At 49.0% G+C, this 18,084-nt stretch overlaps 1 protein-coding gene across 1 annotated transcript in view; it reads right to left on the bottom strand.

Moving 5' to 3' along the window:
- Positions 1–13,266, bottom strand: part of adipor2 (adiponectin receptor 2) — a 36,260-nt gene extending 22,994 nt beyond the window's left edge. Inside the window, exons 1-2 of the mRNA XM_036517603.1 lie at positions 13,151–13,266; positions 3,067–3,284 (exon numbers count right to left, since the gene is read on the bottom strand). Of these exons, the coding sequence (XP_036373496.1) occupies positions 3,067–3,141 (75 nt within the window). The 5' untranslated portion in view covers positions 3,142–3,284; positions 13,151–13,266. The remainder of the gene's footprint in view (positions 1–3,066; positions 3,285–13,150) is intronic.
- Between the last annotated feature and the right edge of the window lie 4,818 nt (positions 13,267–18,084).

Genomic DNA, 18,084 nt, shown 5'->3' with positions numbered 1-18,084 from the left:
CTGGGAGCGTCCCGAGGGGGGAAGGGGGACTGAGTCGGGGTGGTGGGCAAGGGGGAGTGGGGGGTTGGAGCGCCCCTTTAAGAGACTTTTAAACTAACATCAGCCACGAAAACAGCACTTCTACAGACAGTACAACACACTGTTGGATATAAGTGGCGTATTGAAAACCTTAGAAACCAAAACTGCAGACAGGAGGAGTAAGTGGAGGAGTTGAGGAGTAAGCTGAGCATTCTTCTGCGTCTGCTCATACTCAACGTGGCTCTGAAATTTCCGCTGCAGTTCTGGTTTCGTCTCCTGCAGCTCCGGCACCCGCGGGCCGCCAGCTGGATAGCGCACGTACAGCGGAGTCATCGCTGGAACCTGCCGGAAATGACGCCCATGCTCATCAGACCATGTCAGCGCACTTCGCTGAGGCCCTGTGCCCTCCCCTGTCCCCTCCCCCGGGACAGCCCCTGGCCGCCGTCTGAGGTGCCTCTCTCAGTGACGCAGCCAGCTGCCTCAGGGTGGCTGTGAGGAGCCAGCAGGTTCCTCCATCTCAGAGAATCCAGGTCAAGCTGACGATGCACCTCAGCAGGCAGGTAGGGCTGAGCTGCTTAAGCCACCAGGCTGCATACGTAAGAGTGGGGGGCTCAGCGACCCTGCGTCCCGCTTTAGAAATAATACACACAGATCCCACCCTAAGCCCACAGTGGCCTTCACCTGCACTCCCAACTCAGCCAGACAACGCAGACCGTGTCACGTACACAGGCCAGCGAGCTCGGACCGGCCCGGTCCTCATTCTGTACGCTGCACCTGCGGGGCAGAACGACAGCGTTTCACACCACCGTATGGAACGGGTGACGCACCGTATGGAACGGGTGACGCACCGTATGGAACGGGTGACGCACCGTATGGAACGGGTGACGCATCTTTCACCAAAGTTGGGATCTGAAAATGGGATTTTGGACGGGTGGAATTAGCCAGCACTGTCCGGAAGTTGGATGTTGGGACATTTTTCTAAACCCATTTTTACTGGATCTACAGCAGTTGACATGGCACAATCTAGGAGTTTTCATATGCATAATTGTTCTTCAGTAAAAAAATCATCAAAGGTTCTTTTCAAAATGATCTATGTGCTGGAAATACTGCCTTAACAAGTGACTCTTATTGTGATACTGTGATACAGATCGCATGCCGGCCTACCTGTGAAGAACCTAGAAATGACCGTACACTGCCTCCCGAGCAGAGCCGCCGCAGAGGGGTCTGCTTGTCGAGCCAGGCGCGTGTCAGAGGACATGACCTCCGTTTTGGGGGAACAGTGATAGCACCCGTCTCAGTTACAGCCCAGGTGAGAGGCTCCAGATAACCATGTGGTGCGGAGGCCACACTCTTCCTCTGAAACCGGCAGGCCCTTAATGCAAATGCACTCAACGAGCATCTGTTACAGCGCCCGGCCCTCTTTAAACTTTAATCACCCGAGCACATTGCTGATAATGCACACCTGGCCTGAAAAGGCAACGGGGAGTCAGTGCCTCACAGCTCGCAGTGTAGTTTTACACCCACCCTCTCACCCTATCGCCCTCTCACCCTATCGCCCTGTCCCTCTGTCACCCCACGCCGCACCCCCGTAGGCCGGACCAACCAGCGAGCGGGGCGGCGGGGTCTCGTGTGCGGCGCGCGGATGCCTGCCGGCATCAGGTTACCGCTCTTTATGGGCTGCCGTCTCCCAGCAAAGCCGGTGTGAACCACACCACGATAGACACACCTAACAAATGCCAGGCAGGATTTTAAGCACCCAGACCCAGGGCTGCCAATGTCAGGGGTAAAAGTCAATGTGAAAATAAATGAGTGTGAGAAACTGACACGGAACACGGCGTGTGAATGAGCGGGCAGAAACACCCCACCGGAGCGCGTAGCGGTTTTCGGGCCCTGCAGTGTCCCACCCCCCCGAGGTTGGGTCCGCCCAGGCTGCCAGGCCACACTCACGCTCCGCTCCTCACCGTACCGCGAGTGGCCGGCGACAGGAGCCGGCAGCAGGCGAGATCATTAAATCGCCCACGCTCCATCCCTCCCTGGAGCCCACATCTTCAAAGCTCTCATCCACACAGACCGGAGCACATAAATGCGAGTCCTGATGACCACCCCCATGCCACGCTGCCATCCCCACCATGTGTTTGCACACTGTGCACACGCAGCCAGGAGATCTGCCATTTACTGACACAGCAGCAGGCCTAAAACCCACACACAGCCTTACACTGCCTTCTGCACACGGGCCTCACACTATACCCTCCCCACCACAGACACAGACCGAGAGAGAGAGAGAGAGAGAGAGAGAGAGAGAGAGAGAGAGAGAGAGAGAGAGAGAGAGAGAGAGAGAGGGAGAGAGACAGAGAGAGAGACAGAGAGAGAGTGAGACATACAGAGAGAGAGACAGAGAGAGAGAGGGAGAGACAGAGAGAGAGAGAGACAGAGAGAGTGAGACAGAGAGAGAGAGAGAGACAGAGAGAGAGAGGGAGAGAGGGAGAGAGACAGAGAGAGAGTGAGACAGAGAGAGAGACAGAGAGAGAGTGAGACATACAGAGAGAGAGACAGAGAGAGAGAGGGAGACAGAGAGAGAGAGGGAGAGAGGGAGAGAGACATACAGAGAGAGAGACAGAGAGAGAGAGACATACAGAGAGAGAGACACAGACCGAGAGAGAGACAGAGAGAGAGAGAGAGACAGAGAGAGAGAGGGAGAGAGGGAGAGAGACAGAGAGAGAGAGGGAGAGAGGGAGGGAGACAGAGAGAGAGACAGAGAGAGAGTGAGACATACAGAGAGAGAGACAGAGAGAGAGAGGGAGAGACAGAGAGAGAGAGAGAGAGAGAGAGAGAGACAGAGAGAGAGAGAGAGACATACAGAGAGAGAGACAGAGAGAGAGAGAGACAGAGAGAGAGAGTGAGACATACAGAGAGAGAGACAGAGAGAGAGAGAGAGACAGAGAGAGAGAGAGACACACACACACAGAGTTGGGTTCACCCTGTTCCATGCGGGATGCTACAGCCACCCACCCCAGCTGACCCCTGACCCCCGCCCCGCGCAGTGCTCACCCCGTTGTGTGTGGCGTGGTCGGGCTGGCCCTCGCTGCACGCCGCAGGCCCCGCCCCCTGCTCCCGGGGACTCATGCTGGCGCTGCAGCCTCTGTGCCTCAGGACGAAGGCCGGGCCCTCAGCCCCCTCCAACTCCCCGCCTTCCAGCTTGCTTCCTGGGGTTCCCCTGGCACCGCAACGGCCTTCTGGGAGCCCTGGTCCTGTTCGCCCGGAGCCCACTGCAGAAAGAGGAACAGCGCTTTAAACACGCGCTCACAATCACACACATTAATACCACTCATAATCACAGTCATTAACCTGAGAGGAACCAGAGCTAGTAACAGGAGCAACACACCAAACGTCCACAGCTGTCACGCAGGTCTGACGTTAGGAATTAGCAGAAGTGAAATACAAAGCGGCTGGAAGTCCCTGGGATACTCCACATAGGTAAATTTGGTTTTACTCTCTACACATATAAACACATATAAGTATTTAATACATATAAGTATTTAAGTAAGTACACATACAAGTATTTTTTTAAAATCCAAGATGTACAGTTACTTTCAAAACATAACTCTTGCATAATTTGGGGAGGCTCTGTATTTGTGCCCAGGGAACCAGCTTCTTGCTAATTCTGGTGTAGGGCATCAAATACAGCAAATACATAGTGGCAACACTGTACACTGCTCCTGATAAACAAAACACACACATCATTCAGGCTTCTAAATAACCGAAAAGGCTGCTAGACGCTTCCAAAAACTCAGTCTACCACAACAAGCAATGTCAGAAAACAAGAGCCCTGTGGATTATAAATATTAAGGCAACAATGTGGATTCATCAACAGAAAGCTTTGTGTGGAATTCAGCATATGGCGTCTTTTTTAAAAAGGAAGGAACTGACAGCTTTAGCTGGGACGCCACAGTTCCTCGGCTCCGAACGCACAGTAACTCCTGGCGATTAAAAAAACCACACAGTGGGCTGGCTGGGGTGAAACACTGATCCACCAGCTGTGAACAGAACTCGCCCCAATCAGGCATATTTGTGTGATTTCAGAGGATTAGGAGATAATTCCAGGTCCTAATGCAATCCAGGGCCAGGAAGTCTGGCCTGTGATGCGCCTCTCTGCACCACACGCACGAGCCAGCCAATCACACCGCTCAACTTAACGGTCTGTGTGTCATGCTGGGTAGCTTAGCAACTGGCACTGCCAAAGACAACGAGTAACCCGATCTGCCGGCCGCCGAGGGAGGCGTCTAAGCCCATTAGCAGAGACTCTGAGACGAGCCTTCCGCGCACGGCCAGGAGACGCGGGCTGTGAACCCGCCACGGCTCCTGTTTCCAATCAGAGAGCAACCGGATACGCCGGCAGGCACCTGAACACAGAGAGGCTTCAGAGGCTGATGGATCGTATCAGCTCGTCACAAAAACATCTGAAGAAAGCCTGCCAGGGAGGGCGGGGTCCAGCACGCACACGTATCAAAGCACACATAAACACAGACAGCCCTGCGGTCGACACGGCAACACGGTCCAGCAGGGCGGGTCTGCGCTCCCCCCCTCCCTCCCTCCCACACAAAGCCCCTCCAAAAGGGGGGCAGGGACACAGCACCGCCAAGGTCAGCCCCCTGTGACCTCTCCCCTGTGCAGCCTCCAGCTCCACACCACATTTTGGGGGCCCCAGAACCCCCCCTCAGCTGTTCCACAGTCACAGAGTCACAGAGACAATGGCACCTTCCAAAGCTCTCTGCCTGCTGCTAATCCCGGGAGAGAGGGGGCCCCGCGGTCACCCCACAGCCCTGCCCAGGACCCCAGGGGCACCAAACGCACTCCCAATCACAGAGCTGCACAGGAAACACTGACCTGGGATCAGTCCCACCGCAGCAGCCTCTCATTCCCCTCCACACACCATGCATCACACAACTATTCATGCACCACACTGCAGGAGACACACACACACACACACCTGCACAAAGGGATACACACACACATTCAAAGACACAAAGGCTCACACACATTCAATGACACCCAAGCGCATGGACACACACACACACACACACACACACACGCACAAAGGCTCACACACATTCAATGACACCCAAGCGCATGGACACACACGCAAACCAGCACACACACACACACACGCACAAAGGCACACACACATTTAATAACACATGGAAACACACACACACACACACATATTAGTCCTTATCAGCTCAGCTAGAAAGAGAGCCAAATCAGCACAACCTTGATTTCAATGAAAAATTCACCTGGCGGGGGTTTAATGACCTGTGACCTCCACAGTGCTGAAATTCACCTGGAGGCGAGCTGCAGTGCTGATCCCTGCAAAAGGCCAAACGCTGGAGAAAGGTCAGGATCAGGTTCAGAGAGCACGCTCATAGGAGCGGCAGCGTGCGTGTGACGCAGACTGCCTACAGCCATTCCACCATCACGCGTAACCTGCGTGCAGCTCGGAGCACAGGGCCGCAGCGGTGCTGTGGAGCTCGCCGGGCTTCTCCTCGCTCTGGCAGGTGCCACTCAGTGCGAACGCTGAAACAGCAGCCAGGAGGCAGCGAGCGGCCAGGCCCAAACAAAATCACAGATCTGAGTCCAAACAGATGGTCCTAATGACAAATCCTGAGCTGCACCCTTCCACACAAAGCAAGCAAACATGTGGGAAATGCAGGCACAGGGAAGCAGACGGATACATTTACACTGGCTCACAATAACACTCAGACTACACACAGACAGACACGCACACACAGACAGACACGCACACACAGAGACACGCACACACACAGACACGCACACACACAGACACGCACACACACAGACACGCACACACACACACAGACAGACACGCACACACACACAGACAGACACACAGACACACACACACACACTCGCACATACACGCACACACTCGCACACGCGCACACACGCGCACACACGCGCACACACGCGCACACACGCGCACACACGCACACAGACACACACACAGACACACACACAGACACACACACAGACACACACACACACACACACACACACACACACACACACACACACACACACAGACGCACACAGACACACAGTGAGCATTCACACCTGAACCAACAGAGGGAACATGGTTAAACAACAGTGTGGGCTAACAGCATGCTGCTGCTGCACAGATCTGGGAAGGTGACTTATTTTATAATACACACACACACACACACACACATAGCACAATCACTCAGTCTAACCCATTCAAGCAGGCACTAACTCCATATTGAGGCTGACAGGAGGGCTGAGAGGAGGCTGCACCTCTTAATACAGACAAACTGTGGACCTGAAGCTGGGCCGGCCAGCAGCTCTCAGCTATTGCTGACAGTATTTCCCACAGGACTCCCGCCACACTGGTCTGGACCGGCAGCCACCCAGGCAGACTGCTAAGCACACAGCCTCCTCCTATACACACACAACTGCAGCCACAGCTGCAAATGAACCGGGATGGAAGGTGACAGTGTAATATAATGTCTACTATAGAAAACCTGAACTTCACCGTAATGATTTATTAAAAGATATAAAGGTAAAATTCATGTTTTAAACCTATTCCCGCTCCAGCATTTATGAGGTAAGTTGTTCTCACGCTGTGGAATTGTGGGAAAGCATTGTGTGTTCCAAGGCCTTCCCTCTGGAAGGCTTCACAAAAACACCAAATTCCCACTGACTCTCAGCCACACAGGCCGAATGGTGCACGTGCCCTCTCTCTCTCTCACACACACACACACACACACACAGCACTTCATTTCCCACAGAAGCGCCAGGCCTTCAGGTGGGATGCTCAGGGTGTTTGTTTGCGGTACAGAGAGCAGAGCTCCTCAGAGGCAGCATCCCCGGGGCGTTTTCCAGGAAGAACACTTTTTAATTGTTTGTTTCGATCTCGTTAAAACAGACATATCGTTTTTCTATTCGTAAGAAGAGTTCTACACCCCTGACTGATGTGCACAGTATCTGGGATCAGTGACTGGTATTTTGAACGTTTGCTGAGCTGGGGTACCCTCTGCCCGCCTGGGGAGCTGAAGTGAGGACCAAAAGTTGGGTACAGAAAAAGGCATCAGTACTGCATCTGGGGCTCCCCAAAACAAGGGACGAGAATGGACGGGGCCTTCTCAGGTCCCTGCCTGACCCAGTAAAGCCCAGGGCTGGAGGTTACCATGGCACCATTTGGTTGTCACATTTATTGCTTTATTCATGAATCCTTCTACTTTTACCCTGACGCCCTGCTCCACTCAGGTTACAGCTCCGCACAGAGGGAACTGCTTCAGCCTCCCTCTGCCAGGGGAGACGGGCGGGGGAGACAGACAGACAGGCGGAGCCTTGGACCTGCATGCCACATACAGCAGTGTGAGACAAAGTGCAGGCCGGCAGTGAGGCAGTATGCAGATCTATACAGGCCTCTCCATTCACCAGTAAAGATGCAATCTCTTTAACAAGGCCCAGGTCCATGAAAACCCAGCGGGAGTCAATTCCTATTGTTCAGGCCTACCTCTAATTTTGACTGCTGGAAAGAAATCAATCGCAGTGCCTTTCACGCAGTATTTTTCACGCAGACGGGGGAAAGGGCACAGGAAGCGTCTCTGGCCATTGATCCCCACCCCCCTCCTCAGAGAGGCAGACTAGAGATGAGAACCGGAGCGGGTATTTGGGAATTCACACTGACCCTGGTCCTCTGGCTCTGTGAGTGCAGAGTTCTGGGCTCAGGATTCATCAGTGGGCAGACGTGCAGCAAAGCCTGTTTACCAGAGTTTCTCTGTGGCGAATCTGAGGTTAAACAGCAGCACAAACAGGATGTGCAGGCAGAGACAGCACAACTGTGTTTCAGAGCATCTACCCAAGGGACTCTACCTAGCCTGTCCTCTACAAGCCTAGGTCTCTGAACATCAGCTAAACCCTTTCAGCTCACAGCACCATAGTTCCAACTAAAGTAAGCGCTGATCTTCTGCATCTAAGCTAACATCCTAGTAAGGATCATCTCAGCCACTCACAAGCCCCAAAGGCTGGGCTCCTGCCCTCTGAATCCTTTCACCCTGGCCGTGCAGTGTCAACACAAAGAAGCACAGCTGAAACACAGCCAAAGCCACACTTAAGGTCAGGCTGAAACTGTTCAAGGTGTGACCAGAATGCCAGCGCTAAACCCGCGATGCACACATTAATGCTACATATCGGCTCTCGGGTAGTTCCAGAGAATCTGTCCAGATCACACTGCACTCCACACAGACAGAGTATTGTACTATCACACAGAGTAATCAGACAGTATAATACTCTCAGTCTGTGTAGAGTGCACTGTGTTCTGGACAGATCCTGAACGCTCCCACCAAAAAGACGACATTTCTGGTGAAAAGAGGAGTACATTATGAAAGTCCACTATCTGCCAGTTTCCTTTTCCACCTGCTCCAGCTCTACACCCTAAGTGCAAGAGGGCCAAGCAGCCCATTCACTCAACTGCCAGCAGCCAGAGTCATAGCGCTGAACTCTACGCGGTTTGTGACCCTGTCAGCATTTGTTTATTACTGAAAGCCTCCAAACCAGTTTCAGGATGACAGGTCAAAAATTCAGCCAGATTTCCCTCCCACTGCACAGTTTAGGGAGGGAGGGTGCGAGAGGGTGGAACTTTAAGACAGAGATGGGGAACTCTGACGGGGTAAAATGCTGGCAAGCTGCCTGTGCCCACAGAGGAAGCCACAGGCTCATCTCCATGAACACGTGGTGTGACTTTACCAGAACCAACGGCACTGTGTGGGCATTCCCTCTGCCTGCTCCTTACTTATAACTCATAATAATCATTATTAAAGTTCCAATACCCAAGAAAACAGAACAATTCACGAGGAACTTTCAGTGAAGAATCAGCGCCTACACCCTTCGCCTTTGATGCTTCCGAAATTCACCTGGACGCATCAAAAGGAGAAAAGAATGTGCAAGTAATCTGATGACCCGTAAGAATGACCCCCTCCGAGGCCACCGTACCAGCATGGCCAGGCTCTGCAACTTATCGGACTCGTGGCTCATTTCATGGAACACAGGGAAGTAACACCCCAAGCTAAAATAACGTAGCCAAATACCGGAAAATGTCGAGAACTGAGGCCAGACTGAGAAAGTGCAAAGTTCTTCGGTATTGTAAACCCCTCCTGTGCTTTCCATCATTTCACAATCCTCCTGCTGTGGGCACTGAGGGCCAACACAGCATCTCTGGTGACGGTTCACTATATTTGTCTTCACAAATATTACACCTCCTTGTGGGCGTCTTTAAAAAAAAAAAAAACCCAAAAGGCAGCCAGACTCTGAACAAAAGGGGTTATCGGTACCCTCTCTGGGCAGGACAGCCGTGTGACTGGTTCTGAGGCGCGAATGGCTGGACGCAGCAGCCCAACACTGGGCTCTTTGTTCCAGTGTCATATGACCTGCCAGGAATCCGATGGTCCGTGCTGGGTCAGTCAGGCATGGAGGGCCGGAGAGAAGCCGTCCTCCCTTCACGCCACACCTCCCCCAGTCCACCTCAACGGCACCAACATGCCTGTCAGGCTGTCATACGGCACACGGACCAATCACTTCTCAGCACATTATCCACAAGGACCGGTTACATTAGTCCCGACCCCAAGCACATCCTAATCATTTTCCAACTGCAGTGACACATGCTATGAATATGGAAAAATTAATGAAACTAAAATAAAAAGTCAATCAGTTTGGATCTGGCCAGCGCATCCTTCAGTGCAAACTGCCTTACTATACAGCGGCAGTCTCTCTGGAGCCCAGTCCTGCCCTGGGGGAATTCTGGGCTCCAAGACACGACACAGCACAAGCCAAACAGTGATGCTCAAGATGGGCTGAATACAGGTGAGAGCCAGCCACAAACCTTCCAGACACTCTGCTAAAGTGTGATCACATTCTCTTTGAACTTTCTGTCAAACCACACTGGCTGCATAGTCTATACACCATCTTCCTGACCCACTTACACAATACAAAAGGAACTTCCAGCTTCTCAAATGCTTTACTTATTGATCTACTTATTCGTCCGCTGCAATAATTTCACCAATTATCTTCTTCTCAAATCTCGGGGGGCAGTGACTAAAAGTACTTGCATTGTGGTGATTGATTCATCCATAAATGGCTATGACGTGGGAAACACAACTCGAAATAAAAATAGCTTCATTGTGCCAATTAAGATTTAACGGCTGGTTATAAAGAGATTCTGTAGCTGACGTGGAAATATAGTTCAGGAAATGCACTCCACTGAACTGATAAAAACATCTTCCTGTCAATATTACACTGCTGTTAGTTTTGTCCGGATCTGTCTTGGAATGATTTTTTTTTTTAACAACAGACAACTTAACCAACCCTACTTTACCTCGCAGCTGAAACCCAGAAACCCTTTTATTTGAAGTGTGTGCCTCAATGAAGTTGACTTGCTAAATATAAACAGAATCTAAGATCTGGATCTTTTACCTGGGCTGTACCGAAGCAGCACTCCACCTGCCTTATTCCATTTTCAACTGCAAGTGTTCTGCTTAAGATGCTTACCTGTAGGCATCACATCTATTTTTAGACAGCACCGGAGCACTGTCTGCAAACTACAAGGCTGCAAACACAATAAAGTCCAAATGAACATTCATTTTCCAGAAAGCTTTGTCTGTGAACACAGTTTGAATGGCTTGATGTAAATGTCACTGTAATCACTCCTTACAACACACGCAAACACAGCGCTGGAGCCCTGGTGTTTCTTCCCCTGCTCAGAAGTGCTAGCCGGGCTGTCCTTGCAACATGCGCGGCCTTGCTTACGTTTCAGCTCACAGCACCAAGGCCAGGACCTTTAACAGTGAAAGAATTTCCTGGAAGCCATCCTCAAAGTTAGCATGCGTGAAGGTCTCTTCAACTCACCCCCGACAATTTTAGAACAAGCAGGAAAACTGACAGCACATTGCGTTACCAGTACGGATAAAGAGCTCTTTGTTAACAGGTCCAAGATACTCATTTCAAAATTCAGTTTGGCTTAACTGCTGTGTAACTGTAAAGTAGGAGAAAAGTAGTTTACATGGCACCGGTACCCTGAGATTACAAATGTTGCAATCTGTCATATGATTTAGGAAACTGCTTTGATGCCGTGCGGCCAAATCGAGAGGAAATGTGGTGAAGACGATCAGACAGAGAGATTGCGCCGGTTAGCCTCCAGTTTCAGACTTATCTTCAAAGCAAGGTTCTGTAAACCAATAAGCACAGGACCAAATGACAGCCTGCAGATCTGCTACCTGCAGTGGGTGAAGGAACGGCTACTACCACAGCTAAAAACACTGGCCAAATCTGTCCTGATTTGTTTTTTTTTTTTTTTTTTAAACTATGTTCGCTTTGGTATCTCTTTTTAAATTGCCCCAATCGCTCAGAGCTCACGTGTAACTTGTAGGTTATATGTCAAACCTACTCCTCAGTCCTGAATCACTTAATTCCCCGGATAACCTCACAAACACGGAGCATCAGAGCCATTTGGCTAAACAGTCATAGCTGTCGAGGGGATCTGTGTTACTAAAGGAACAGCTTCACAAATTCTTAACGCCAAAAGAAAACAGATTAGATCCGACAATGCCAAAATATGAGATGAATGTCTAAACGCGAATTTATTTTTCTTGAACACAGCAGCAAACGAATGTCATCGCAGACAAAGTAAGTTTTAAAAAACGCAGCTAACCGTTTATGTTAGCTATTGTGCTCAAGCTCAACTCAATCTTCCGCACACATCAAATCAACACAAGACAGCTAGCTCCCTAGCTAACATACCAGTCTAAGCGCTGTTACCATACAGACGGCTAGCTAATGTCAACTGATTCCTGAAATCACTAGTTAAAACAAGTTCAATTGCAAAAGTAGCTAGCCAACAGTTTGCTAAAAACCAATGACAGATCGCCTTTTCTGGCGTCCTTCTGGAACAAAACAAACCGGCCACCTTTGTTTTGCTGTTTCAAAATTCCCATGATCGTGACCATAAAGCGAGCTACCGACAAAATACAAAATATAAACCACCAAAGTATTGAATCCTTCTTTGTAAAACTAGTTGGTTAGCAGGACGGGATAGCTGGGGTATCAGGGTATAGCTTTCCAGCGACCTGGCTAGCCAGGTAACGCACCGCAACAGCTCCAACTGCGTTACCAAGTCTGCCTAACTAGCAGCCTGCACACAGTCACACATAATTATGAACATAAACATTTCACTAAAATGATAAAGCACTGTGGCTGAGCTAGACTGATAGCCAGGAAGCAACAGCACAGCCAGCTAGTTAGCTTCCGAGACAAAGAAACGGATACGCAACGGTTAACGTAGCAACCTAAGTTAGCCTGCAAGCTAATGCAGCCAGCCAACACAGTGTAGCCAGCTTCCTAGTAAACAAGAAAGCTGACAAACCAACTTTGAGCCAGCTAGTAAATTACACACCTATGGAAAAATGCTAACTTAAACTAACTACAAGCATATACCACAACGATACAAGTCGAAAATGTAGCTTACCAACTAACGGTCTGTGGTTGACGTTATTGTTAAAGAGACAGTTCGCGAGCTTCGCTCAGAGACATGTCACCGAGCTAGCTACGCCTAGCAAAAAAGAAACTAACGGTTTTACTACCTAACAACCAAACTACTTTGTTCAGCCATATGAAAGTCGCTGGGCTAGCCTGACGCTGGCTGATAAGCACGGGCTGTGTTGTTCCTGTCCCGGGCAGCCACTAATGTTAGCAACTTAAATCGGGCTACAAAGGCAAACTGGCTAAGTAAACTAATGTAGCTAGCTAAGTTAGCCAGAAAACAATACATACACGGTGAAGACGAACATACGCCTTTCTACCACTTCCCTCACACTGCTATCTACGGGCAGGTGAGATGCAGTCAGCCAACGTTCATTTTCAAACTTGATTTTAACGTTACAACTGCTTATTTTGTGGTTAGCGAGGCAGCTAGCTAGCTGTACTGGCAGCTGGCTAACAAGCTATAAACAGCGACGCACAGCGAGTACACCTGCCCCGCGTTGCTTCCTGAATAAGACAAAACTATTATTTAGACACATACAAAAGTACTGCGAGCTTAGTTTACCTGAAAGTGTGGCAGGATAACGTTGTCCTTTAAATGTGACGAGGCTAGCTATAAGCAAACAGCTGAGAGCGCCGGACTGCTGTGTACAACCATCCGAGCGGTTACATAGCGCTCCTACAAACTGACTTGACTTGACATGACTCCTTGATGCCGTAGCACAGCGCGCGTGCGACGCCCCTCGCGTGAGTGCTGAACAGCCAATGAACGCGCTGCAAGTGCTGAATAGCCAATGAACGCGCCTCAGCTGGAACAGGTGGTTAGCGGTCGAAGGTCGGGAAAAAAATCCGGCTGTTCTGTGGCGCTCGCTGAATTGACGGTACTTGTAGTTCTTTACTGTTTTTCCGCCTTAGTTTGATCCTTATCTTTAGGAAACGTTAATACGGTATGTCAGCAACGTTAACCGTTTTCAGACTAAAACCACTTAAATTCTGTTAGCTGTATACATTGTGATAACGGCTCTAATTCAAATTGTACTGGCATATTGATTTTGGTAATATCTTTTCCGCTATTATTATCATTCATTGCTTTTCAGCTATAGACGTATTGAATACAGTGTGCTGGAGAATAACCTGGACACGTGGAGCTCAAAGCAGAAAATTGTCATGGTCATTAGTTACAGTATTGTGTGTGAGGCAGGGAGGAGAAAGATATATAAATTTCACAGAAAATACTCACCAAATCTCCATTAAAATTAATGTAATGGCTAATGTACCTCATCCAGTTTGATGAGGGTCAGACAGACCCGTTCATCACAACCATTGAAACGTGTTTTATCCTTGATTAATTCGTCACCATTTAAAAATTTTAAAAACTACTGTAAAAATTAATAAATAATGTTAACTGGCTGCTACTTTGTAGTGGATGTTGGAGTATGTCTAAAAGACAATGCTTATGTCCGTAAAAAACATTTCATTAATGTTAACTGTAACCAATTCCCTCGTCTTTTCAGTCATTTTGAACCTCCGTGGCTCGTTGTTTCCTTTTGTATGGTATAGTGGAATGAATATTTTTTGATATGTGCTTTCCCCTTATAACTCGCTCTAACAAAAGTCATTAACTTTGTTAACTACTCCTGCTTCTGTGTATTTGGAATGTATATGTACATGGAATTCTACAGGTAGGCATGGCGAATGAGGACGTTGAATTCCGCTGGCACATCACACACACACACACACCCTGGCAGTTGACAGCAGCCTCTCCTTGCCCAGAGGCACCACGCCAGTATGCAGGGCACGCCCCTCGCTCGGAACACAGGGCACCCAGCCGCTGCCAGTACTGTCAGGAGAGGGGTCAAAGGCTCACAGTCTAATCAGATAGCTCATGTTTGGGAGTGAGAGTGGGGGAGAGAACAGGACAGTCCAGCAGGACTGCATTTGTTGTTTGGACTCATTGTCCTTGGCGCGCAGTATCTGAGTGATCATAGTTTCCTGTATACTGTGTACGGATGTTCACAAACTGCATGACCCCCCCCCACGAGTCCTGTGTGTATAGAAACCACTGACTGAAGGACTGGCAATCACTTGGGCAAAGTCTAGCTTAGGCATGGCGGTGATCAATACGTCACTATTAAGAAAGAAGTCCTTAACAGCCCATATGTTCTTTTTTACCTGATACATTTTCTTGGATAATGTCAAGGGCATATCCTCCATTTAGCATTCGCTCTCCTGGTGCACTTTGGAACTTGTAGTTTAAAAATAGTCATGGATGGCATACGTGTGTATCTGGGCATTGTAGTCCTACACCACAGTCCTCCTGTGTGAGCGCTGAGCATGTTGCAGTGAGACAGGCCTGTGCATTTCCATACGGTTAGGAGTCAAAAAAGGGAGAAAATGCAAACAAAAAGGAAAAAGGAGGGGTTGCTTCGTTTTCCACCTGCGGCTCAGCGAGCAGGCGGAATGAGGCTGGGGACGGGACGAACGGAAAAACACTCACCTGTGGAGGGAGTGGGAGAGGGATGGCGGGAGGAGGTGTGACCTGTGGAGGGAGTGGGAGAGGGATGGCGGGAGGAGGTGTGACCTGTGGAGGGAGTGGGATCGCGGGAGGAGGTGTGACCTGTTGAGGGAGTGGGAGAGGGATGGCGGGAGGAGTGCAGACAGATTTCCTATAAGCCGTTACCGGTGCAGCCTGGCGCAATGCCAAGGCCCCCATGGCGCATCCAAATCCACAACATTCCTTTCAAATCCTGAGTGGAAAAATCCTGGTCCGTACCACTCCTCTTCACAGTCATATAAGGACACTATGCACATGTGTAACTGTAAACATTTTACAGCAGTGTAGAGTAGGTCCCTCCCGCCTATCTCTGTTAGACAGAAGAAGCCAAACCCATGTCCACTTTGGAACCTCATGATGAGCTAACCGATACCTCATCCCTCTTTTTGTGGTTTAAATGCAATATTAGTTTTCTCATAAGAGCCCTGTTGTGTGAGTTACAGAAGGATATAGAGTAGATGACCAGCACCCACCACTGTCCATGATCTCAGTCATCTCAGCATCTCAGACACGCCTGTCTTTGGCATGTCTGGACAATACCTGGCAGACACATTAACATTATCAGAATAATCCAGGATTTTCTTTGCGCCACGCACTGTAAGACTAATGACAGCTAAATAAGACTTATGATTTAAGTGTGTGCATGAGCGGGTGTGTGTGTGCCTGTGTGTGCATATGTGCATAAACCACACCCCAACAGCCTGTCAAGTAAACAGGAGGACAGGTTTGCTGAGTGGGTGACTTCAGATGAGCAAGAAACCCAGCATTTAATTCTAATTTTAAAATGGCGTAAATGACCAGAGAATGAAGGTTCCAAAGGCAGTGCGGTGGCATAAAAAGACATCACGGCCTGAGAGAGAGGCAGCCGGGGGGGGGGGGCGGCGCAGGGAAAAATGGATCATTGTTCATTGTTGGAGAGGAAAAATACTGATCTGGAGTCCAGAACACAAACAGGGGGGTGTGTGATGGGATTACCAGATGAAATCCATGGGTGTGTGTTTGTCTGTGGGAGTGTGTGTGCGCGTGCAGTGGAGGGGTGTTGTCAGAGAAGGAAGAGGGATAAAGATTAATGCAATTAGGCAAGCACAGAAACTTCAATCTATCTAACAGAAGTGATCAGGAGGACTATTTGTTTAGACATCTCTCGCGAGAGGCCGGAGAGCTTCGGTTAGGCCCTGGTCACGCAAATAGGCTGAGGTTGTGATGGCGACATAAGATGTCGCAATGCTGAAATGGCAAGAAAGAAATGAGTCTGGCAGAGAATAACAGGCACTCAGCATGAGAACAGTGCTGACATGAATGAGAATAGCCAGGCAGTTAACCGACTGCTTTACGTGTGAATTCATCCGGGGTGGAACAGGGTGAAGGACACCGCCCTCAAACAGGTTTTCAGGGAGCAGCACCTGGAATGAGCACTAGCAGCCATGTCTGTTTAACCTCTTCAGGACACCATTCATATCCTTACCACACCTGCCATATTAAAATAAGAATATGGACATACTCAAACTAACAATTTTCAGCATATGAATGGTCCCTCTTTTTATGATTTAGATCTCTGAGTAAAACCAATAATTTGATCCGTGTTACAGCTTGATAGGGGTGGTGTTAATCCATGACTTTACATTGCAAAACAGGCACCACGTTCAGGCAAACATCAAAGCCCTTAAAAAGATATGCTGTATTATGTAATGATTGCAGGACGCTGATCTCCCATTAAGAGAAATACAGATCTTTGCAACTGTTGGAACAGAGGGACTTATTTCATGAGGGAGAGGGTTCAAGCAGGAAGTTGTTAAGCCTCAGTTTTTGCAGTGTTAGGATGGTGTTAAGAATGGTGTGATATTGCAGTCTTACACAGTGTGCTCCTGTAACAACATAATTGCTTGTGTAACTCAAAATACTCTATGGCAGTGTACTGGCCGTGTACCTCAGTATTCTCCTGTAATAGTGTAACAGCACTTAACACAGAACATTCTTGTGACAGTGTATTAGCAGTGTAGCAGCACACTGTTGTGACAGTGTCATAACACAATGCGACTACAGTGTGATATACAGTTATACTCTATACTCTAGTGACAGTAGAGTAGCAGTGTGGAATAGTATACTGCTGTCACAGTGGAGTAGCAGTGTAGTATAGTATCATGACTGTGGAGGAACAGTGTGGCATAGTATACTCCTGTCACGGTTGAGTAGCAGTGTGGTAGAGTGCTTGCCTGCTACAGGGGCAGGCTGTCTGATCAGGATTAGCTAGGAGCACTCTGTCCTTTACACAGCTCTTAATCACTATGATAATAAGATACAGAAGCTCCCAGGCAAGACGCTTACCCCAGGCCGCATCATTTCACCCAGGGCCTTTGTTACATTACTTTGTACAGCATTCATTATCTTTAATTTGGTGTTTTAATGTTGTGCTATCTGCTTCTGACGCACTCTCCACTTCATTAGTCTTCCAGCAGAAAACAGATTAGCGATAACGCTGGTAGCACTTTAGCGGAGAGGAAGACGGCGTAGTGATGCTCTCCTCTCCTCTCCTCTCCTCTCCTCCCCTCTCCTGTCCTCTCCTCTCCTGTCCTCTCCTCCCCTCCTCTCCTCTCCTCTCCGGGACTGTGCCGGGATAATGGGCTTATTTACTCCAGGTCTCCAGTAAATGAGAATATTTATCAAGAAATAATGAGTGGTGGTGCGTCTAACTGGAAGAAACAGTGACAAATCAAAATCTATAACACCATAAATTCAGGTTGTTCTGTTTTTTTTTTTTTTTACTGTTTTTCTTACTTACCCACAGTTATTTTTGATTAATTTAAGCTATTCTATAGAAACTGTGTCTAAAGCAGTGCTTAATTATTTTGTAACAAAAAAAAAAAACGTCATTTCCGGGCACATGTAATGGTTGCAGACAAATTATATGACAGACACATCTGCTTTTCTGTGCCATGGAGAGACAA

The sequence above is a fragment of the Megalops cyprinoides genome, chromosome 23 (genome assembly GCF_013368585.1).
Source record: "Megalops cyprinoides isolate fMegCyp1 chromosome 23, fMegCyp1.pri, whole genome shotgun sequence".
In the NCBI taxonomy this organism is placed as follows: domain Eukaryota; kingdom Metazoa; phylum Chordata; class Actinopteri; order Elopiformes; family Megalopidae; genus Megalops; species Megalops cyprinoides.
This window is presented reverse-complemented; position numbering and strand designations above follow the sequence as displayed.